The 22,774-nt window shown below is 37.1% G+C and overlaps 1 protein-coding gene across 1 annotated transcript in view; it reads right to left on the bottom strand.

Annotated features, from left to right (window-relative positions):
- The window catches only part of LOC128514091 (contactin-associated protein-like 2), a 274,243-nt gene that overhangs the window by 55,763 nt on the left and 195,706 nt on the right, over positions 1 to 22,774 (bottom strand). Inside the window, exon 14 of the mRNA XM_053487773.1 lies at positions 2,829 to 2,985. Coding sequence (XP_053343748.1) covers positions 2,829 to 2,985 — 157 coding nt within the window. The remainder of the gene's footprint in view (positions 1 to 2,828; positions 2,986 to 22,774) is intronic.

Here is a 22,774-nt window from a genome sequence, read left to right as displayed (position 1 = left end):
AGACTGAACCAATTGATCCATTGATGGTTAACGAAAGAGATCTTGGTTCTGGATTATCATTCTCATTTTGTGGAGACAGACACAATAATGGCATTTATACTGTATCTACTGAAATGCTGCCTTTGTAATCAAAGCATTACAAATCTGAGCATTATATGAAAATAGTCAAGGGAGCCATGACCAAAAGCAAGGAAAGCCAGTTAGGTTACGCAATTATTTAAAACAAAAAAAAAAGAAGCTAGAAATCAGTAACTGATATGATTATCATGTATTTCACGGGGAGTCATTTATACCTCTAAAATCATACACTTTCTTCTGAATTCTATAACATTAACACAAATTAATGCATTAAGCAAAAAAACTTTAAGTGAAATGTAAAGTCACAATGCCCTGGGAATAATGATAATAATGAAAAAGTAAATAGAGCTAGATTAATTTACCTTTATTGCCTAATTATAAACCCAAAAGAAAGGTGGCCTGCTAATGTCCACGCGTCCACAGTTGAAGTATGTAATAAGCCCCAAGTGGTGTCTGTGCATGGGCACTCCTTTGTTGAAGGCCTCTATGTAAGTGCACCAAAATCAAACACGTTACCGAGTTTTAAAAGTAAACATTAATGTAGCAAAGCAGTAAACAACATTCCATTAGTCCAATCTACTTGTCATCTTGCTAAGCACTAACAAATTAACTAGAAAGCTAGAAATCTCTGAATGATATAATAAACATATATTACACAACCAGTAATTTAGACCTCTATGTAATGACAGAGATGGCAGTGTCCCAAAAAAAGTCTAGTTGTGGATTTATCTTAGAAGGCCAGGAAAAACATAGCACACTGATATTTCATTTGAGAATTACATCATCCTCAGGCTCCCAAAACCACTCTTTCACAATCCGAGTCCTAGAAAATGCCCGCACCATCGTGGAAGAACATTCAGTACATACAGTTAGCCAACTGACTTTATTTTATTGCCATATAATGTTGCTGAAGCTAGACCTGACCAACTGAAGCAACCCCAGATCATAACACTGCCTCCAGAGGACTGTAGTGAGCACTATGCATGATGGTGCATCGCTTCATTAGCTCCCCCTGTTTAACCCTGACACATCTGTATGGCCACACAGCTGTTTAGTCCCAGTCCTATGAGTTGTCATCACGGTGTGCATATGGAATTGCTATTTCACTATTAAACATAGCATTGATTATATTGTATTAATAATATTATTATTATTATTATTGGTATTGTTATAATTATTGTTAAATTTTAACAATGCAACTTCGGCTGTGTTTAAGTGATCTCAGATTTGGTTCATGAAGGTGGTGCAGGCCAATAAATGGACATTTCTGAATTTCTTAACTTTGACCAGTTTTGGCCAGGCCATGTATATTGAATATTTGCATGGGAATTACACAAGGACTTTTCCTTGTCATCACTTCTCAAGTACCTGCAGTTAAGGTTTACTCCTTTCATAGAGGATGATTTCTTTGAGAACATCACAGATTAACTGGGTGACACAGACCCTCCTGATGCTTCCTTTCCAATGTGTGGATGATATGTTCTGCTAAAATAAAATTCATACATGCATCCAAAACAATCCCATTACAAACACCTTGTGTCATGTACATCTGTTACATCAGACACATGGGCTACAGGATGTATTGCCATAAGGAATGAGAAATAAAAGGATTCAATACTGTCTAGGGGGAATCTAAAAATACACAAGCAGAAGGTGAACAAAGAAAGAGATGCCCTGAGAAGTTTAACATCGTCTAGAAGTGGTGTCAGAAAAACCCTAACAGGAGTGGAGTCTGGATTATGTTTAAGGACCAACCTTGGAGAAAAGGTCTGCTCTCAGAATGTGAGGAACAACAGCTGAAGATTGCTTAGTCAAAAAAATGTCTGTGACCTAACCAGACCACTTTGCCTACTGTTGTCACAATCTATTGGAGTAGAAGGCGGCCAGAAATGACATCCATGGTTAGTGTCATAGAGAGGCAACGTAATGATCACTGTTCACTGTAAGGCCTTGTTTTTGGATAAACTAACTTACTCTGAACGTCCTAGAGGTTTATGTTGCATTTTGTAGTGGCGCTTGATTGACTTCTACACCGGCGTTCGTTTGTCTCTGTCTAACGTCAGCCTGCAGCCCCAACTGTAGTTTGTGTGTTAACCTGTGGGGGCAGTGTGTCGGGAACTGGATATGAAAGCCCGCCGCTATCGGGTTCACTCTCTGACTGCACAACGTCAGATTAAAGGAAGTTTTTTTTGTGGTTTATGTATGGTTAAGTTTTTCAACAATTAATTTTTTTTATTTTGCCTTTTTCCGCATTTTCCTATGTATAGCATGAAGGATCATGGGATATATTCGGTCCTCCGAAGCGTAAAATGAACGCGAAGAAAAAGAACTAGAAGCAGTTTCTTTGCGTTTGTTGGGTTTTGAACGCCAAGAAAAAGCTGCATGCAACGTTTTTTTAATGCCTTATAAACGCGCAGCCGCAACACTCTCATTGACGCCTACGTTTTAGAAAACACTCGCAGAAAATCCAGAAATCACAGTGATTTACAAATTTAATGACATGAATTCAGTTTTTAAACTGAAAAAAAAAAGACAGTTTTTAGGTCCAGGGAGAAAAAATATAGCAAATATTGGGCTGTGGAGAAAAGTACTTTTTAATCTACATTTCAACCTGTACGGCAAAACAGTACAAAAACAAACGTATAACAATCTACAGTTATGTGTCCCTGCTCCACCCATCTGGATAAAACCCCATCTCAGTTTCACAAAAGCAAGCACTAAGAGAAGTATTAAACATTAAATGTACCCACCACTGTTTGTGATCAGCATCACAGTTGCAGTGATATTTGGGGTCTGTGCAATTGCGTTCAATTCCACAGGCACATTTCTTGATTCCTGGAGCAGAACCACCCCAGTAGAAGTGCTTTTCATTACCTCTGCCAACCCACCATGTGTACGGACTGCCGTCTGCAAGAATAAACACACACACAACAATTTCACTGCGGCTAAAAAATTTGATTATCTTTTTTTATGTATTTTAACACGCCCTTACAGCATTTTATATTGTATTAAACAAATGCACTGAATTACACATGAGCTCATTTACATCCAAAACAGGCGATTTAAAAAGTAACTTCACATTTAAACTGCACGATTTACACATACAAAAGCTAAAATATACAGTAGATAATGGGAATAGATCTATCCATTCTCCTTTAATAAGTACATTGACTGCCTCTGGATTGTAATACAGTAGCATAAACTGGCATTATTTTCATGGGTTTATGTTTAAATTGTGCAGGACGCTGCTGGTTTTAATATTAAACATGTATAGAGCTGTTTTTGTAACAAAAAATAAATGAATTGTAGTTGACTTGGATTTCTTGAAAGTATCTCTTTGCTTTTTTATAAAACACAATATGTTATTATTTGGGGTCTGCCTGATCATTAAACGTTTAAGTTCCAAAAACACTCAGGAGTACAAAATTAACCAAGCTGTCTGTTCAGGTTGGAATACTTGCTCTACTGTTAATCACAAATTATAACTTACAGCTTATGAAACCCCAAAATTCTGTTTTCTAATTTCAATTTTAAAAATTCAAAAAATTTTTGTTGAAAAAAGTTCAATACTGGATCGAACATTGTGTCACACTCTAAGTAGCTAATTAACTCCAAACACCTGCAAAGGTTTCCTGAGCCTTAAATCGTCTCTCAGTTTGGTTCATCAGGCTACACGATCATGGGAAATCTGCTGGCTTGACAGTTGTCCGGAAGACACAAAAGGTCACTACTTAAGAAGTTGTGCTGTATCCAAGCACATTAATGGAGAGTAGAATGGAAGGAAAAAATGTATGGATTCAGTGAGAAAGGACAAAGTTAGTTGGTGTGAGAGAAGAGGATGTAGCCAAATCATAAAGAAAAAGAAAAAATGTGGTAGAAAAAGGTGAACTTTTGGGGGAGATCCACAAAAAGTGGACTGAACTTGGAGTCAGTGCTTTAAGAGCCACCATGCACAGACATACTGTATCCAGGACATGGGCTACAACTGTCGCATTCCTTGTATCAAGCCACTCTTGAACCAGAAACAACTTCAGAGGCGTCTTACCGGGACTAAGTGGGTAAATTTGCATTTAATTTGGAAATCAAGGTCCCAGAGTCTGGAGGAAGAGAGAAGAGGCACAGATTTCAAGTTGCTTGAGGTCCAGTGTAAAGTTTGCATAGTCAGTGGTGGTTTGGAAGCCATGTCATCTGCTGGTGTTGGTCCACTGTGTTTTATCAGGTCCAGGGTCAGCACAGCTGTCTACCAGGAAGTTTTTGAGAACTTCATGCTTTCCTGATGACCAGCTTTATGGAGATGCTGTTTTCCAGCAGGACCTGGTACCTGTTCACACTGCCAAAAGTACCAATATCTGTTTTAAGGACCATGGTATCTCTGTGCTTGATTGGCCAACAAACTCACCCGACCTAAACCCCATAGAGAATCTATGTGGTACTGCGAGGAAGAAGATGCGAGACACCAGAACCAACAACACAGAGGAGCTGAAGGCCGCTATCAGAGCAACCTGGGCTTCCATAACACCTCAGACTGATCGCCTTCATGCCCTGCTGCATTCCTGCAGTAATTCCTGCAAAGGCAGCCCTGATCAAGAATGGAGTGTGGCACATGTTTATACTTTTTAGTAGTCCAACATTTCTGTCTTAAAATCTTTTTTTTTAATTATTGGTCTTTAGAAATATTCTAATTTCATGAGATTTTATATGTTGTGTTTATTATCTGTAAGCCATAATAATTAAAATTAATATAAATAAACACTTAATGAGTCTATATAATATATGAGCTTCACTTTATGAACTGAATCACTGAAATAAATCAAGTTTCTAATACCATTCTAATTTATTAAGATGCACATGTATATGTAACAGGGCAGATGAAACATTTCTAGTGTATTAGGGCGGAAATATGCTGTCAAACCATGCATTCACTTATTCAACCGGCAATGTCCTGAGTATATTTGTTCACAAACTTGCCCATATACATCCTGTACTCATATTACTGAAGAATTCCAGTAGGGGCAACCGGAGGTTCCAATCTGATAGCTTTGCATAATGTAAACAAACATGGTGACACTCGAGGAGCTAATTTTCCATGTTGACATTTAGGACTTATCTCCCGGCAACTGTTTTGACATGCATGTTTGTCACTGTGCAATGGTAAAGATATATCATATACTGTAGGTAGAGCTATTTGGTCACACAATCTCTCGCCATTTTTAAAGTCCCACATAACTACACTGCCCCTACTGTGTATATGCGCATTCCATTTTGATGACGCGTATAAGTGCGTCAGGTTAATTTCTGAGGATGTGCAGAAGCTACCTACCAAACAACCGTAGGATATGTAAAGCAGTCTTCATGCATGTGTGATGCATATTTAAAAGCAAGTATATTAAAAAACAAGTATGCAGCAAGTTAAAAACGTGTCACTGGTTGTCTTTACATGTCCCAGAGGAAGCATGCATTAGACTTCACTCTCCCTGGTTGACAGCTGTTGTATGAAAGTGGAGAGATACTGGTGAAAAAATTTTTGTAAGCAATTAAATTGGGGAGGAAGCTTTAAAAATTTTTTTAGATTTGACTAACCAACCCGACTGATTTACGGAGCTTACAAGGCTCTCCTTACTACACAGTCTTTTGAGTTAATTGGACAATGTTTTAGAGATAGGTAATACAGAAGGATAGCAGATCACTGACTTTTTATTTTACACATTTTTTATGGAAGTATTTACTGATTCCCAGTCTGACTAATATTTGTCAGACCGAGAAATAATCAAATTTAAGTCGGACAGTTTAAAGGGCATATACAAAGAAGCACTGATCAAAGACAGATATATTTAATTGATATTATTATTATTATTATTATCATCAATATTATAAATAGTAGTAGTACTAGTAGTAAAAGTAGTAAAGTTTTTTTATTTTTTAATATAATATTTATTGTAAAAAAAAAAATAAAAACCTCTGTTCAGTCATGAAACCCTATGTTATCTTGTCTTACCCTGATCTTTTACACTAGACATTACTTGAAAGGCATTTATTTAAAAAAAAAAAAAAAAAAACGGTTTAAGGGTTTATGCGTTCGTTTAATATGATCAGACTTAATTCAATGCTTATGTTAATTTAGACTGACACTTCAATAGTAAAAAAGATCATTTAAGAATAAAGGAGTTTAATCAACAGTGAATTAATGTATTTACGATCATAATCTCTCATATTATTAATTTTATTCTCCTTAAAGCATATTAATTAGAGCATATCAATTATGGCATATTAATTAGTACCTACTTTAAATTAACTATGCGTAAAAAAATAATAAGAATATCTTTGTTGTAGCTCTTGTTTTCCCCATGTTTGTAGATAGTTTGTGGCACAGTTTCACCTGCCATTGGTGGATCATCCCTGACAGGTTAAATTTGGATGCTGAATATTTAATATTCACTGAACAAATTAAATTATACTAGTTTAATTTATTTAGCACTATCCATGTATTTATACATGGATAGATGAATAAATGTTAGACACGTCCCTTTAGGTGCTTTAAATGCAGACTTCTGTAACAAATGTACTCTCATCATAGTGTGGTATATAGTAGAGTGTACTCCATCTATCCATCTAGGAACCTCTGTAGTCCAACCATGGGTAATTTGGGAATGCAAATTAGCCTAATCTAGACAAAGTCTTGTGGACTGTCAAAGGAAACCAGAATACCTGGAGGAAATCCACCAAGCACCAGGAGAACATGCAAACTCCATGCACATAGAGCCGAGGCGGGAATTGAATCTGGACTCTGGAAGTGCAGGGCGACAGTGCTAACCACTATGTGACCAAGCAGCATTAAAGCATACTAATTTGCACACACCAAAAGCTTGTAGTTCAAGCTATAAACATGCAAAGTACTATCATAATAAATGGCATAAAATTTGGTGAGTTTGGTGTTAATTAGTATTGGTAATATTATTTATCTTTGTGCACGTGTGTGATTTGGATTTAGTATTTACGTAGAAGCACTTAACATTGAAGAGTTTAGTGTCATTTAATTATTTTATTGAATTTACCAATTTCATCCATTGATTTAGCCTTGTAAAGCAAGATACTGAATCAAGGATTGGATTTGGCCATTTTAGAGGATTTGCTTCACCCCATGTACTGTATGAGCATTTAAGTGAAAGCTCAAAGCTATCCATGTCGACACTAAACAAGGAATTCATCATATTCAGCCAAAAACCACACATGAACTGTTATAATCCCCTTTAAAAATTTAAAGAATTGCTATTTTCAGCATTATACCAGAAGGCCCTGTAAATCTTCTAAGACAAACTGTGATGTACCATATTAAACTCTCACAAATACCTGACGATTTCTGTATGAATTTTTAGGAATCAGAATTCAGAATCAATTTCAGGAATGTGCAGAAGCCCCCTAACCAGCAATCCATAATGGCCATCCTTAGTCTTATTAGCATCAGCATGGATCTTCTGGTTTTCTTTTGAATTTTTTATTGTTACTATCGATGAACTCCACTGAGCCAAAGCCGTTCAATGATCCATTGCCATAATTACCGCATAATTTCAATGTATTCTGCATTAATAAAGCCATAGGTCTCATAACCGAAACAATTCCATGCTTGAAAATAGGACCTAACTGTCCAGTATTAATTGTCATTTCCACTAAAAAGGGACACAGCAGCTTTGCTCCCACCTGTTTTGTATTCTAGGATCACCAAATTATATCCCAGCCAGTTTCAAGACACAAGTCATTGTTCTTTAGACTCGCTCCCATTCTAAGCTGAAGGGCATCAAACACAAATAATAGGATGAACTGTTACTGCAGGCCATCTGACTCTGTAAGCCTAGAAGAAAATGAGAAAAGGTAAAAGAATGAAGCGATGTCTGTCTGCTTCGCCTGTCACCCGAACAAGCCTCTAACAGCCACAGAAAATTGAAGGCAAGAGTGCAGTACTGTTAAACACAACAGGATGTTGGAGCGAACGTGACACTATGGAGAGGAAAAAAACACAGAGAATGAAAGTGAAATGATTTTGTGAAAAAAGGAGGTGTTTACATGACGAAGGAGACAAAATGAGGAGACTGGGAAATTGTAAACTTTTAATCACCCCCCTTGTAAAATTGTATTTTTCTGTTCCCCTGCTCATTGATTATTTTAAAGCATACGACTCCGTACTTCCTCCCAATTTTTCTAGTAACCACAGTACATTGTATTTCCTTTTCAACATGAGCCCTGTTCTTTATGATGTTTTTTTTTACTAGTCATTTGACTATTCCACTTAAATTCAATATTTAAAAAAAATGAACAAACCTAAAATTCTCACTCCAGTGAAGACATTAATTTTGCTGACTTTGGTTTAAAAAAAGTCCAAACATCTAAAATAGAAGGCTGTACCAAAAGTAATCCGAAGCGGAGAACATTTTTAACAAGGGACATCGGTTGTTCAAATAGCACATGTTTGTAAAGATGTAACTCTTTCTGTACACAAAGCTGCTTCCCAACGTAGTCTTCATCTCAAGCGATCCATCTGTACCATTGTTGAACCCAACTTCTTTTTAAAAATTTCTTTTAGTCGTAGATGATGGTCTCCCACTGTGTGGTTTGTCTTCAATGCTGGTTTTTCCTTCTTTAAACTTCTTCATCCATCTGCCAAGGTCCCCTCTGTCACTGGTGTCATCTCCGTAACCATTCTGTATCGTACTGTAGTGGAAGACCCAGTGGGAGACCATGATAAGAAGATTTTCAAAGAGGATTCAAAAGTTAGGTTCAATGGAACAAATTCATCACTTGTGATGGAGACAATGTTGAGTAGTCCTTTTGCATAGAGAAAGAGCAACTCTACCATGTGCAATTTAAATAACCTGTCGAGCTTTTAGCCTTCTTTTAGCCAAATGGGAATTTTAAGTTACTGAAATACCATCATTTATATAAATAAAAGAAACTTTTTGTTTGTACATTGGTCAGAACCCGCTCTAATATTGCAGACCGTAATGCACCCACACTGTGCCGAAACTTCACGAAACACAAAGGAAAGTTCGACACAGCAAACAAAGGCAAGTAGACTATGAAAACTGAACCTTTAAAGATGACTGGGCAGATCAATGTATGTTTATACATTATATACTGGTTTTAATTCTTCCTGGGGTAAGTTTAAAACCAGTTTGTCTCATATGGCGCTAATAAGAAGCAGTGATTTAAAGAGCCACTATGGGATAAGACATGGGACGTAATAGCAAACACCCAAAACAAGACCCCAGTGTTATGCGCTTAAATCAAAATGTTGATTAAAGTGATGTCTTGGCAGATTTAATTATCTACTAATAAGATCCTGGGAATCTGCTTGCTTAATGTAAACAAATCCTTGCCAATATTAATTAGTAATAATATAAATTTTTCCTTGGATTACTTAATATTTTTACTGCTGAAATAACAGTACTGAAGTGGTATTGTACATGAAGTGTATTTTAACGCACTGGAGTCATTTTAAGACAAACTTTTTTTAGTTTTAAGACCTAATGTTCTCCATTTTCTTATCTGTGATTCACTCTCTGATTACCGAAAAGGGAGTGTAATTGGCTGACACAAAAAGAAATACAAATTCGCATTAACAAAACATAAAATACGCAACCTTACAAATGTAATTTCTTTGTATCAATAAGTTAGACAGAGAGTTCTGCTGCACGGAAAGACAGTACGTGCGCTTCAACCTGAAATATCACTGATTACAGCAGATCAGCTTGTTTTTAGCTCTTTTTACAAACTCCTTTTTTGTCAACAATGCACACTTGCGCTAATCAAGAATAATTAATTACATAGACAGTATTTTATAACATACTATGATGATCTAATTTAATCTTTTTTAGTTATAAAAACTCATATTATGGTGAATCCCTTGGAAAAAAAAATTGTTGATTTCAGAGGGATTTCTGGTAATATAAAGGTGAATTAGTGATTTACTTAATTATGTGCAGTACTCTGATTCTGAATATAAAAAAAAAAAGAATTAATAGGTGTGAAAATGCCCTAAGTGTTTTAAAGCAATTTAACATGTAATGAAATGAGGCAGCACTTTAAATATCAATTATCTTTTTCCATTCATCAGTATATTACAGCCAAACTTCAGATAATTTAAGCGAGCAATTCTTTATACCATTTCATAAAACTTGTGCACAAGACATCAGACCACATCCAAAGGCATGAAAGTGACTGAGGAGAATGTTAATGTCTTTTATTGTTAAATCCCCCTTTTCATTCACACTCTAGCTGCTGCATGTCGTTTGGTCAAAATGTGATCCTGCCTGAAGCACAGAAACAGAGAATTGTCATATTAACTGCAATTCTTTTATTCATAGGGCTGAAACACAAGGTTAAACAAAGACAGTGTGAAAAAAGAATCGTATGGTTTTATTGAATTCTTCCAACTACAAAATAAGACTTACTGTATAGATTTCTGGAACATCTGGAAGATACTTACACATCATCTATCTTTAGAAAATAAACTTCTAGGCCTATATAACTGACTAGCAATCAATCAATTAATCAAAAAATTAATCAATCAATCAATCAATCAATTAATTATTGTTGGTATCTTTCTGGATTAATAATGTTAAAAACGAGTGAAAAGTTTTCTTTAAAGTTTCTCGTTATATTATTTTCTTAGACTTTTTCTTGTATATTTTCTTTTTTATGCCCAGGATTCTATGTTTTAAGGGTCTACATCAGTGGTTCCCAACCCTGGTCCTGGAGGGAGCTCTGACCTTTTTAATGTTTTCTCAGCTCACAGCACACCTGATTTAACTAATTGGCTAATTAACAGCCTTTTCTAAATAGGGCGCAGCAGGAAGTACTCCAGGACCAGGGTTGGGAATTACTGTTCTGCATAATACCCTTGGGGGGTTTTCTGGAGTGTTTAACTGAAAAAATGAAAAAGAAAAATCCTTTAGGTCATTAGGTAAAACCTACAGTATATACTCCGCCTGGCCAAAAAAAAGGAGGCTATTTCAGAAGGATCAAATTATTGAGCAACAACAAGCAAAGAAAACAAGTAAGCAGAACTGAAAATACTGGAACTGGGTTAAGAACCTTTTAACACATTATCAAAACCGGGAAGGATAGTACTGAACTGTCAACTAGTGATAAACGATTCGTTCTTTTTGAATGAGTCTTTAACGTGACTCGGAAGAACGAGTAGTCTCGGAGAGTGATCCGTTCATTTTCTACTGGGCATACATGCGCAAAGCATCGCAAACCCCCCGTAGGAATGAGTAGTTACCTTTGAGTCTTTGGTCTGAATCATTCATTCTTTTGTCACGTGACTCTCATAGACGCTATGCAGTGCAATAGATTCAAAAGAACGAATCTCTCAGACCAGAAGATATGAGAGGTGATCTGCTCATTTATCATAATATGTTCTAGCTGCATATTTTCATTACTGGAACTTTGTGTATGTAGATGTGTTGGGGGTCAGGTTTATTAAAAATGTAACATTTTATATATTTTGATCAAAAAAACAAAATCAACTAAATGACTCATAAAAAGATTTGTTGATTTTGATAAACGAATTTCAAAGAACCTTTTTAATGTTTTCTCAGCTCACAGCACACCTGATTTAACTAATTGGCTAATTAACAGCCTTTTCTAAATAGGGCACAGCAGGAAGTACGCCAGGACCAGGGTTGGGAATTACTGTTCTGTATAATACCCTTGGGGGGTTTTCTGGAGTGTTTAACTGAAAAAATTAAAAATAAAAATAAAATAAGTCAATAAAATAATTCAAACTTCCCATCACTAGTGTCAACTTTGTGGAACAAATGTGGTCGGAAGAAAATCATAATAAATACTTGGTGAAGATGCATGGTAAATGAATTTAACAGTAAAAAACATTGCTATATTTAAGAGTGAAAATAAGAGCATTTCCACACACACAATGTGATGAGAACTTACAGGATTGGGACTAAACAACTGTGTGGCCATAAGAAAACCACTCGTTAGTAAGTCCTTTGGAGCAATGAAAATAGGAAATGTGGTCTAATGAATTCCGATTGACCCCATTCCAGAGTGTGTAAGGATCATGATCATAAATTCTGCTTGTGGACATTTGCAAACAATCGTGAACAGTTGTAGAACTTCTATATATGTGTGTGTTTTTCTGAATGAAGGATCCTGGCAGCTTCAAATCCTCAGTATACTGTATTTAATGAAGTTACAGTGTCCTTTAGCAGTGAGTATTCTGCCCACACTGTTGGCACTCTGCAATAACTTGGTTTTGAGGTGTTAAAACATCCTCCTTATAGTCCTGATCTCACTCGATTGGACTTTCACCTCTTTGTTCCCCTGAAAGCAGCCCTACGAGGATGTAGATTACCTTTGATGAAGAAGCTTGTATTTATGCAGCAACAAAAGCAAAAATAAGACATTTATTTATGCCTTTATGTATGTATGGATAATAATAATAATAATAATAATAATAATAATAATAATAATAATAATTATATTATTATTATTATTAGTAGTAGTAGTAGTAGTAGTAGGAGGAGGAGGAGGAGTAGTGGGCACCCAAACCAAAGACACACAGGCAACCATAACTCATCTCTATAAAGTTTTATGACAATTTCGAATTTGATTAAAATGACTTGGACATGCTTGAACCTCATATCTACATGAAGTATTCTAATGACATAAAAGTGTACTCCCAATCCAAAGCCACAAGTGTATACACCTGTTTGAACCTAATCTCCCACAGCTGGAGAACAATAATATTAATAAGCAGCTCCAGCTGTGCATGTGGGTGAAGCTAAATACAATTATGGCACCCTTGTGAAAATGACAGAGAAAATTCATGTCTGTTTTTTTGCCATATCCTTCATTAAACTGCTTATTTTTTGTTAGCCGGCCACCATCGAGCTATTGAAGAATCAAGCTTTCTTTACAGGCACAATTTTCTTTACAGTGACCACCATCACTTTTACACAGAAAAACATCAACAATATGATTAAGATTAAAATTTTCCTTGAAATACAACACATGCTGAGTTTTAGCAAATATACTTCAAATTAATACACGAGGTGCTGTTTAACAGATGTAAGACCTACAGTAAGCATTGCTGATCTCCCAAGTGAAGAAAACTGATAATCATCTTGTGTGGCCGGGATTATCATGAAGTGTGTTAATTATGATCAAGCTTATGTGCTGAATATTAATTAATCACTTTTGTCATGTGCTCATAAGATGCGTTAAATCTGTTATAAGGAAAGAAAGTAGCACAGGCAAGCTTGTCAAAGTTACACTGATCAGACATAACATTATGACTACCCATCTAATATTAAGCAGGTCCACCACTTTGCTACCAAAACAGTAATTACCTGACGCCTTTCTATCACAATCAGCATTAACCTTTTCATCAATATGAGTTACAGCAGCTCTTCGATTGGATCGGACTACACGGGCCAGCCTTTACTCCCCGTGCGCATGAGTAAGCCATGGCCTCTGCTGCTGTCGCCAGTTCAACAGTTTTCCTTCCTTGCATTACTTTCGGTATGTCCTGACCACCGCATCCAGGGCACATCCTACAAGAGCTGCAGTTTTGGAGTTGCTTCTCACACAGTAGCTACATTTTCAATATCTGGGTACAACCTAGGCTGAGAGTGGGTGGTTTATACAGTATTAGGCAACATTTTTTTTTCCAGAACTTGATGTGTTGGAAGCAGAAAAAAATGGGCAAGCATAAGGATTTGAGTGACTTTGACATTAAAATTGTGATGGCTAAAGGACTGAATCAGAGTAGCTCCAAAAACTACAACTCTTGTGATCTGATCTAATACAATTGCTAGTGTAGATAAAATTGAGAACACAGTACAGTGTCAGAACACACTGGGGGGTCTACTCAATATTATGTCATTGCTGATTGGTGTATATTTTTGCATTGAAACAAAGATTTGCAGTATGGTTTATGAATGCTTTTTCATAGTATTAATCTTAAACAAGATTATGCAAATCAGTCTGAGCACACTCATGAAAATGTTTCTATTTGACAATCTTTTCTAATTAATACAACAGTTTTCATTATAAATTAAATATAATTAACAACATAAAATATGAGTAAAACAGAATTATTGAAATGTACACATACATAAAAAAATTTCTTTTGATCTAGTTTAGTGAAAAGGCTGATTAGTAAACCGGATTAGTAAAGCAAATGAGTGTGATTTTTTTTTTTTTTTTGGATTTTTCTCTATAATTTGGTCGCGTCCAATTCCTCCCCGTCACTAGGGGGCTCCCACAATAAGGCCCCCTATTGACGGGGAGGAATTGGCCACTACTATCATTCGTTTTCTCCGAATGACTGAACGCCAGCCGACCGCATCTTTTTGAACTGCTCCCTCATGCACCGTTGGGGGCGGCGTAACACACTCTCACACTCGGAGGACAGCGCTATCCGCTCCTTCCGCTTGCGTGAGCTCACAGACGCGCCTGATTGGCTGTAGAGCCGTGTTTAATGTGGGAGCGCAAGTACCTCTCATCCCTTCCCTCTGAGAGAGCGGATGCGAGAGGTCACAGCATCACCTGGGAACCAAACCAGTGATATCCGGATAATAGGGCTAACACTTTACCACTGCGCCACTCGGAGGCCCGAGAGTGTGATTTTTAAACTGGTGAACCTGAGTGGTATTCATAAAGGCATTCTGGGAGCTCAATTTTCCTGAATGACATTATAATTTCACATGTGTGATCTATGAAAAAAATAATTTCTCTTCAGACAAGACACAGATGAGTGCTGCTATATTCTTATTACCACCTTCGGATATTTCATTATCATGCCGTTTTAAGCCATCGCCGCTAGAACAATTTTTTAGTGATGAGCGTGAAATCCTGATTTTTTTTTTAATACATTAATAATTGCTTGACAATTTCACAGTATAGAATGGCACATCAGCATTCAAAAATATCATAGAAAAATACTGCAGAGATTTGAGGAATAGAGGTTCCAGTTTCTCTAGTGTCATAAATACTGTGCACTTCCTGACAACAGCAACATTTATCTTTTAGCAGAGTTTATGGAAGAATTGTAAAACCTCAACTGACCGCATCTTTTCTAACTGCTCGCTCATGAGCCGTTGCGAGCACTGTACCACTGCGCCATTCCCTGCAGAAAGGCGTAACTTGACAATTGGCGTGGGAAATAATATTCATAAAGAAATCTCAACTCATGGTTGTTTAGAAATATTTCTTTGAATAGTATTGAACAAATTGTCTTTGGTCGCCAATGTACATTCCAAAATTATGAAAAAATAATTGACACAATAGTATAATATAATATGGTATGTTATAATATAACGATATATTTTATTATAGCAGCACAGTGGCTTAGTGATTAACACTATCACAGGGTCCGGGTTCGATTCCCAACCAGGCTCGATTCCCATCTCTGTGTGCATGGAGTTTGCATGTTCACCTCGTACTTGGTGGGTTTCTGAATGTTGTGAATGTTGACTAGAGATTCTATCAAGGTTGTAAATTGGAAATAAATACAATGGTGATCACCAATTGTCTCCATGGGTCTCTAGCTGCTCTAGTCAGGGGTAGCTCAGTGGTTAAAGCATTAGATCTCGGTTTGGAAGGTCCCACGTTAAATTCCCACAACCACCGAGTTGTCCCTGTTGGGCTCTTGAGCAAGGCCCTTAACCCTCAGCTGCTCAGATGTATAATGAGAAAAAATATAAGTCGCTCTGGATAAGGGCGTCTGCCAAATGCCTGAATGTAAATGTACATTGGTTCCTAAATGGATGGATATTGTTTGTATAATTGTGGTAAAAAAAGTGCTTGCTTCTGCTAGGCTTACTATGTCACTAATACTATGATTCAATTCATTATACAGTACATCGATACGGACTGCATGGGAAAGGTCCCTGTTTTCAGGCTTCTGGGTACACACATTGCTGATAATCTCTCCTGTTCCACTAACACCACACTAGCGACTGCACTTTTTCTGACGATCTTCAGGAGAAAAGCAAAACAATTTGCAGTAGAAGCTGCAGGTGTCCCACTACTGCTGCTTCATCAAAAGCGGGCTGGTGTTTTGGATTCCCACATGGCATTCCAGCTGCTAGGCAGCAAACAGGAGTGTCCTTCAGAGGGTCTTCAACAACTCGCATAAAATCACTGGCTTCTCACTGCCTTCCTTGCAAGACTGCATTCCTTCCTCAGCTCTTGCTGTCTCAGCAAGTGATCAATATGTTGAAACATCCCACCCTAGACATCATCAATTTGACCTACTGCCCTCTGGCAAACACTTCAGGTCCCTCATACTGCAGACAAACTAGTTTATTATAAAGTCCTACAAGAACTAAATTGTGGCACTGAGTGTTGGGGATCATCTGCACTACACACTTGGTACACTTAAAAACTTAGTTACTGCATGTAGGATCACTGCAATTCAGCAAACATGCAATATTATCAAGTGCAATAATATAAGCTGCTTCCTATTTAAATAAAACATTTTATTTAACAGTTTATTTAACTACATTATCTGATGTAGCCCCAGGTATAAGGGTTCGATTCATGCCTTAGGGCTGTGTGCATTGAGTTTGCATGTTCTACCCATGCTTGATGAGTTTTGATCTATTTTTTTCTTAAATTGTGTAAAGATACACACAATAGTGCGTATGTGTGCGTACCCTATGATGGATCGGCACCTCGTCCTGCGTGTGCTTCGTCTCATTCCCTAAGTCTCCTGGGATAGACTGTATACAGGATAAAGCGGTATAGACAATGAGTAAATGACAGAGTGTATTGTCTGATCACTTTGTTTATTATATATTCTCTTTCTGTTTTTATTCCTTTTTTTTGTACTGTCAGGACTGTTACTTGATTTGTCTACTTTGCATCTTACCAGCTGTAAAGAGCAACAGGAAGTGGCAGGATAGACAAAATAGCCCTTTGGCCTTTTGGAAAAAAAATAAAGTTAAGTCTGTTTAGAACTGCAGGGGCTTGGAAAAAAAAAAGGAAAATGGTCTTCTGTCACAGTGGGATACAAAAACAGGTCATCTTGAAAAATAAGCCACAAGTTTCTGCCAGCATGAAACATGGCCGAGTGCTCGGCACTGACAACACTAGCTCTCAGGTATTTCCCATGACTCCTCAGCGAGGATAACAAAAAGGCAGGTCTTATTGTGATGAAATGAGAAGCTCCTGCTTTATGAAAACCCATGTTCTCCTCTTTTTAATCCATCACCCTTTTAAAAGGCTGAGTCAAATTAACACTTTTATTAGAATTATACTGTATAATGGCATCTGACGAATATATGACTAAAAGCTACGAACTGGTGAATCTGAAAATTCTTTACTTAAGTAAAAGTAGAAGATCTCCATTCACAATTCTACTTGATTAAAAGTAGATGGGTGGTTTAAAAAGAGATTGTTCTTTTAGAACGAGTCTTTAACGTGACTCAAAAGAACGAGTAGTCTCAGAGAGTGGTTAGTTTGATTTCTACTGGGCGTGCATATGCAAAGCATCACAAAACCTCTGTAGCTTATGTACCGGAAACAGAAATGAGTAGTTATCTGCCGAGTCTTTTGATCCAAACTGTACATTCTTCTGTCATGTGACTCTCAGAGGCTATGCAGTGCAGTACAAAGGAAACAGAATTGAGCGGTTCTTCTCACGAGTCTTCTAGTCCAAGTCGTTTGTTCTTTTGTCAGGTAACTCCCATAGATGCTAAAGTCAATGAGTGACATTTTCTGTTTGCTTAATTTTAGTCAGAGCTATAGCTGTGATAGGATTTGTGAAACAGTGAACAGCAAAGTGTGTCTATACTATTCCACCTGGCACAGAGAGCAGTGGAGTGTGTGCTTTGATGTCAGATTTCTTAGCATATCCACAGTGTGGGTTTTTTTTTTTTTGTCTCTGGCACTGATTTTGATCTGGGTCCTTAACAGCTTCAAACACAGAATAAACAGATCAAAGAGGTGAATAAGCATTAGTAATGCTTTGTGTAATGGCTATATGGCATCTGTGAGCAACCATTTCTAAACTGTTCCTTTGTCTTGTTATTGTTTTTAGTTTAGTTTGAATGTTCTACTCCAAAATTTTATGGCGCACTAAAACATAGTGCTTGTATTATTTTACATGCTTTTACATGCACAGAGGAATTTTTTATTTGGTGGAACCCAGTTTGACCACTGTCAAAACAAAAATTCTATAACTGTTAGTGTGTATTTTACTATATATATATATATATATATATATATATATATATATATATATATATATACAGTATATATATATATATATATATATATATACAGTATATATATATACAACATTTCCAGTTATGATCATCCCATTCTCTGACCTCAATCAGCTCCACCCCCTCTTCTATGCCTCCTCTCACTAAGAGCATCTTCGATAAGCACCAGTAATTATGTTGCTGTGTGCCATCACTTCCAGAGCCTGAGCTTGGTGTGACTGTGCTTCTTCTATTGTTTGGAAATGCCACAGCCAGAAAGAAGTAAATTTGGGTCAAGCCACAAAAGCAGATTAAAAAATCCTGATGAATTCATTTAACCAAATTAAAAATTTTCCCCCAGTAAGCTCAATACAAGATAGAGAATAAATGTATTCAAATTAGATAAAATGCAAATAAATATATAAAATTTAGTAACTCTGTATACCTATACATACGCTATACCAAATTGTAAAGTTGCTGTGTCTGTACAGTACATTAAAGATATGCGCAAGAAAATAATTTGTAGGACGCATCACGTAAAAACTACTAAATAAATATTAATGGAGTTTTCACAGATGTATTTGGCCAAGCTTGCGGTAACATATACAGTAGGTTTTGTTGCATCACAGGAAGAGAAGATTTGCTACTTTGAATTTTAAATAGGAAACACCCTTATATCATAAAAAAATTGACCGTGAAAAAAATCGTTACTTTATCTCAAAATTCAACAGATGGCGCTGTTCATTTTTAAATACGCCCTTATAAGTGTGCAATTGAGAGCTACAGTGGAACCTCGGATTACGAGCATAATTCGTTCCGGAAGCGGGCTCGTATTACAAAACACTCGTAAACCAAATTTAATTTTCCCATAAAAAATTATGGAAACACAGTTTATTTATTTAACAGCCCAAAAAAATAAATGCATAAAAATAATTAATACAAAATGTAAAGTAAAAATAAAACAAATTAACCTGCACTTTACCTTTAAAAAAAAGTAAAAATAAATCCTGACAGATAAGTGTTTCCGTTTGTGCACGCAGGCGCACATACATACTCAGCACCAGACACACACTCTCTGCTTTATACAGAAACTCTACTCTGTCGCGATTCTTTTCAAAGGTGATGTGCTGGTTCATTTGTTGTTGTTTTTTTACCTTACAGCAGTGATTCCGGAAGTTTGCGCTCTCACAAGTGTGACTAGTATGACTAGTACACACACGCGCACTGTACAAACACGCTTGCAAACACAAAATAAAATATGTTTCACACACGCACGTGGTCACAGTGTTATAGTAAACAGTATACGTGCGCACGGATGTTAATTATACCAGTAAGAGACAAGCACTAAGACCCAGCAGGGGACGACGATTACCTACAATTCCGCAGCGCAAGAGAGAGAAAAACCGTTGGCTCACTTGTGATCATGTGACGCTCGTCGTCAAATCAAGAAGCGTATGCGTGATACATGATACTCGGTGCTTGTAAACCAAGACAATGATCGTTTTTCAAGTCAAAAATTATTTAAAATCTTTGCTCGTCTTACGGAACACTTGTAAACCGTACTACTCGTAATCCGAGGTTCCACTGTACTTAATAAAAGCGATTTCACACCTAAATTCTGTGCATTTCACTGTAATACAATTTGTTTTTTGTTAATTCCAAAATTCAACAGATAGTGTTGTAATTTTTTTAAAAACATGCTTATGAGTGTGTACTGTAATTAAATTCAATGTGAACGAATGTTTGGGCACATCTAGTACTGTATAAATAAAAAGAAACCTGTGATTTGTGATTTAAAATGTGTTAATTGATTAATTTAAATATGTGGATAAAACTGAAAGTATATATCTTATTTAGCTTACTGTGTTAAATTATTTTAATAATTTTATTTTAATTTAATAAGTCCTCATTAATAGTAGGTTAATTAACTCATGCCAACCAGAAGATGATCATGAGCATACAGAGGTGCTGTTCACTTTGTTTCATTACATATACCTCATAATAAAGCTGATTGCCTCTGAAACAACTGATTAAAGCAAACTACGATACAAAAACTGACTAGCGTTATGCAAGTCTGAATCCCAAATTCTTTTTGATTCAACCCTTGAATATGTGAAATGTCTGTATTAGTTAGCAGTTTGGAAGCATAAAGCACAGCATTTCTCGAAGTATCTATTCATTTGCAACAGATGCACTTCTGTTAACGCTAGCAGACCGCACCAAATACATGAGCAATTAAAATTTGTACACCGTCAGTGAAGTAACCAGATAATAACAAATTTAACTTCTGCAAATTAATATCCATATTACCTTCTTGATCCATTTTTACACGCATGTTTCGGTTTTGAATAATGAAAATTTATATTAAAATAATTGGCAAAACAATCCATCAACTGCTGTGTTAATCTTTATCTGTGTAACAAAGCATTAGGTAATCTATTCTGTAATCAGGTAATCATCAGCCTTTCTCTTTTTTTGGCTCTGAAATCCACTTTGAATGAATGTAATTATCAACAAAATTAAATAGTAATGCACTGTTGTGATTGACATCTTGGTAGTCACATGACTGCAAAACATCATTACCTACCTATGGTACCTACGGTACCTACCTACCTACCTACTACCTATACCACCCTCTATATGGACCACATCCTACTTCAGTAGTTTTACCAAATAAAAGACACCAACATGTGGATCACTTGTTGGTTTCGAGCAGCTCAAACCGGAGATGATCCACAGGCCAGGGGAACAGGTGGCTGTGGCAAACTTCCTCCCCTGCCAAGGGAAGAGGGGTGTTGGCTGCACGCTGGGCAGCTCCCTGACCTAAGACGGATGCTGGGAATGTGTCGTTGTGGAGGCATGGTCAAGCTCCACTCTGCGAAGAGAGCTAGGGGCAGGTGTGTGGGGAGGAAAGCACACCTTATAAGAAAGTGTCTAATTAGTGTTTCGCCTGTCTGCAGTGAGCCAGGGAGAAACTGTAAAAGATGGAGCAGAGCATGTTGGCGAGAGAAAGAAAGGGAAAGACATTCTGAATTCAATCTATCAATATGTGGGTATGCATGTACTACTTCATAACAAGCAAGAAAATAACAACCACGATTCTCTTCGACTGCCTGTGCCTTTCATCCCACTGACCTGATCCTTCTGTATCTTGTCACATCCACTTTGGCAATAGTTGCAATACGCTGAAAGTAATTAGAAAAATATACAGTATAGCGTACTTTAAATGTTGGTTCCGCGGAAATTCCTTGTGAGCTGTGCATGAAAGACCAGCAACTCGTCACAATATGCTTGTTTGTTACCTGAGCATTGAGTTCACGTCTAAGCTCTCTGCTAACTCATCTGAGCTGCACAGAGCTGAGAGAGACGTGTGTGTGTGTGTGTGTGTGTGTGTGTGCTTGTCTTTGCTGCCTCGATAAAAAGCGATAAATTTAAAAAGACTGCCAAAAATAAAATTCACTACCGAGAGTCACAGCCTGCTTCCTGCCTCGAACCCGCTACAATCTTATATAGTGGTGGCCAAAAGTATTAAGACAAAAAGTGAAATTGAATGTTTTAATGAAATTTTTTAAATAAAGACATTATGAAATAATTTGTTAACTTAAGCAATGGAATAATTAAAAAACAATCAACACTTTGAAGTCCTTTATTTGGGTCCTTTAATTCCCAATACCAGTTGAATCCAGCTGGGCATAGAATGTAAAAGATGTCTGCAATACTCTGGTATCACTTGCTCAATCCATGCCTGCTTGATTGCTTGTACAGGAGACATTTTTTTTTTATCATCCAGAGATCACGAGTTCGATTCCCGGGTGATGCTGTAACCTCTCGCAGCCGGAGGCCTCGAGAGAGCTGATTGGCCGAGCTCTCTCAGAGGGGAGGAAGGAGAGGTACTTAGTGCTCCCACATTAATTATGGCTCTACAGCCAATCAGGGACGTCTGTGATCTCGCGTAAGCAAAAGGAGCGGAGGCCATGGTTCCAGATTTTGAATACTATTGTCACATAGACAGTTTTTAGGCTAACTAGCATAACATCTTAACCAGACAGACTAGAATAAATTAGTGAAATCACTTACTAATACATCGCATATGTTCTCAACACTTGATCACCACTGTATTGGCACTCATTTTGGGTAACGGGCCACATTACACTTACTCCCTTATCGTCTGTACCACTTTATCCTGTATTTAGGGTCACAAGGGGCCTGGAGTCTATCCCAGGAGACCTGGGGCACAAGGCGGGGTACACCCTGGACAGGGTGCTAATCTATCGCAGGGCACACACACTCATTTACAAACTATGAGCAATTTGGAAACGCCAATTAGCATACCCTGCATGTCTTTAAACTGAAGGAGGAAACCGGAGCATCCGGAGAAAACCCACCAAGCACGGGGAGAACATGTAAGAGACAAGACCACTAACTTACTGTACCAAGGGTCAGACCAGCCTATTTTTTCTTTCATCTCA

This window comes from Clarias gariepinus, chromosome 26, assembly GCF_024256425.1.
Source record: "Clarias gariepinus isolate MV-2021 ecotype Netherlands chromosome 26, CGAR_prim_01v2, whole genome shotgun sequence".
Taxonomy (NCBI): domain Eukaryota; kingdom Metazoa; phylum Chordata; class Actinopteri; order Siluriformes; family Clariidae; genus Clarias; species Clarias gariepinus.
The sequence above is the reverse complement of the archived record's forward strand: the minus strand, read 5'-3'. Positions and strand labels throughout refer to the sequence as shown.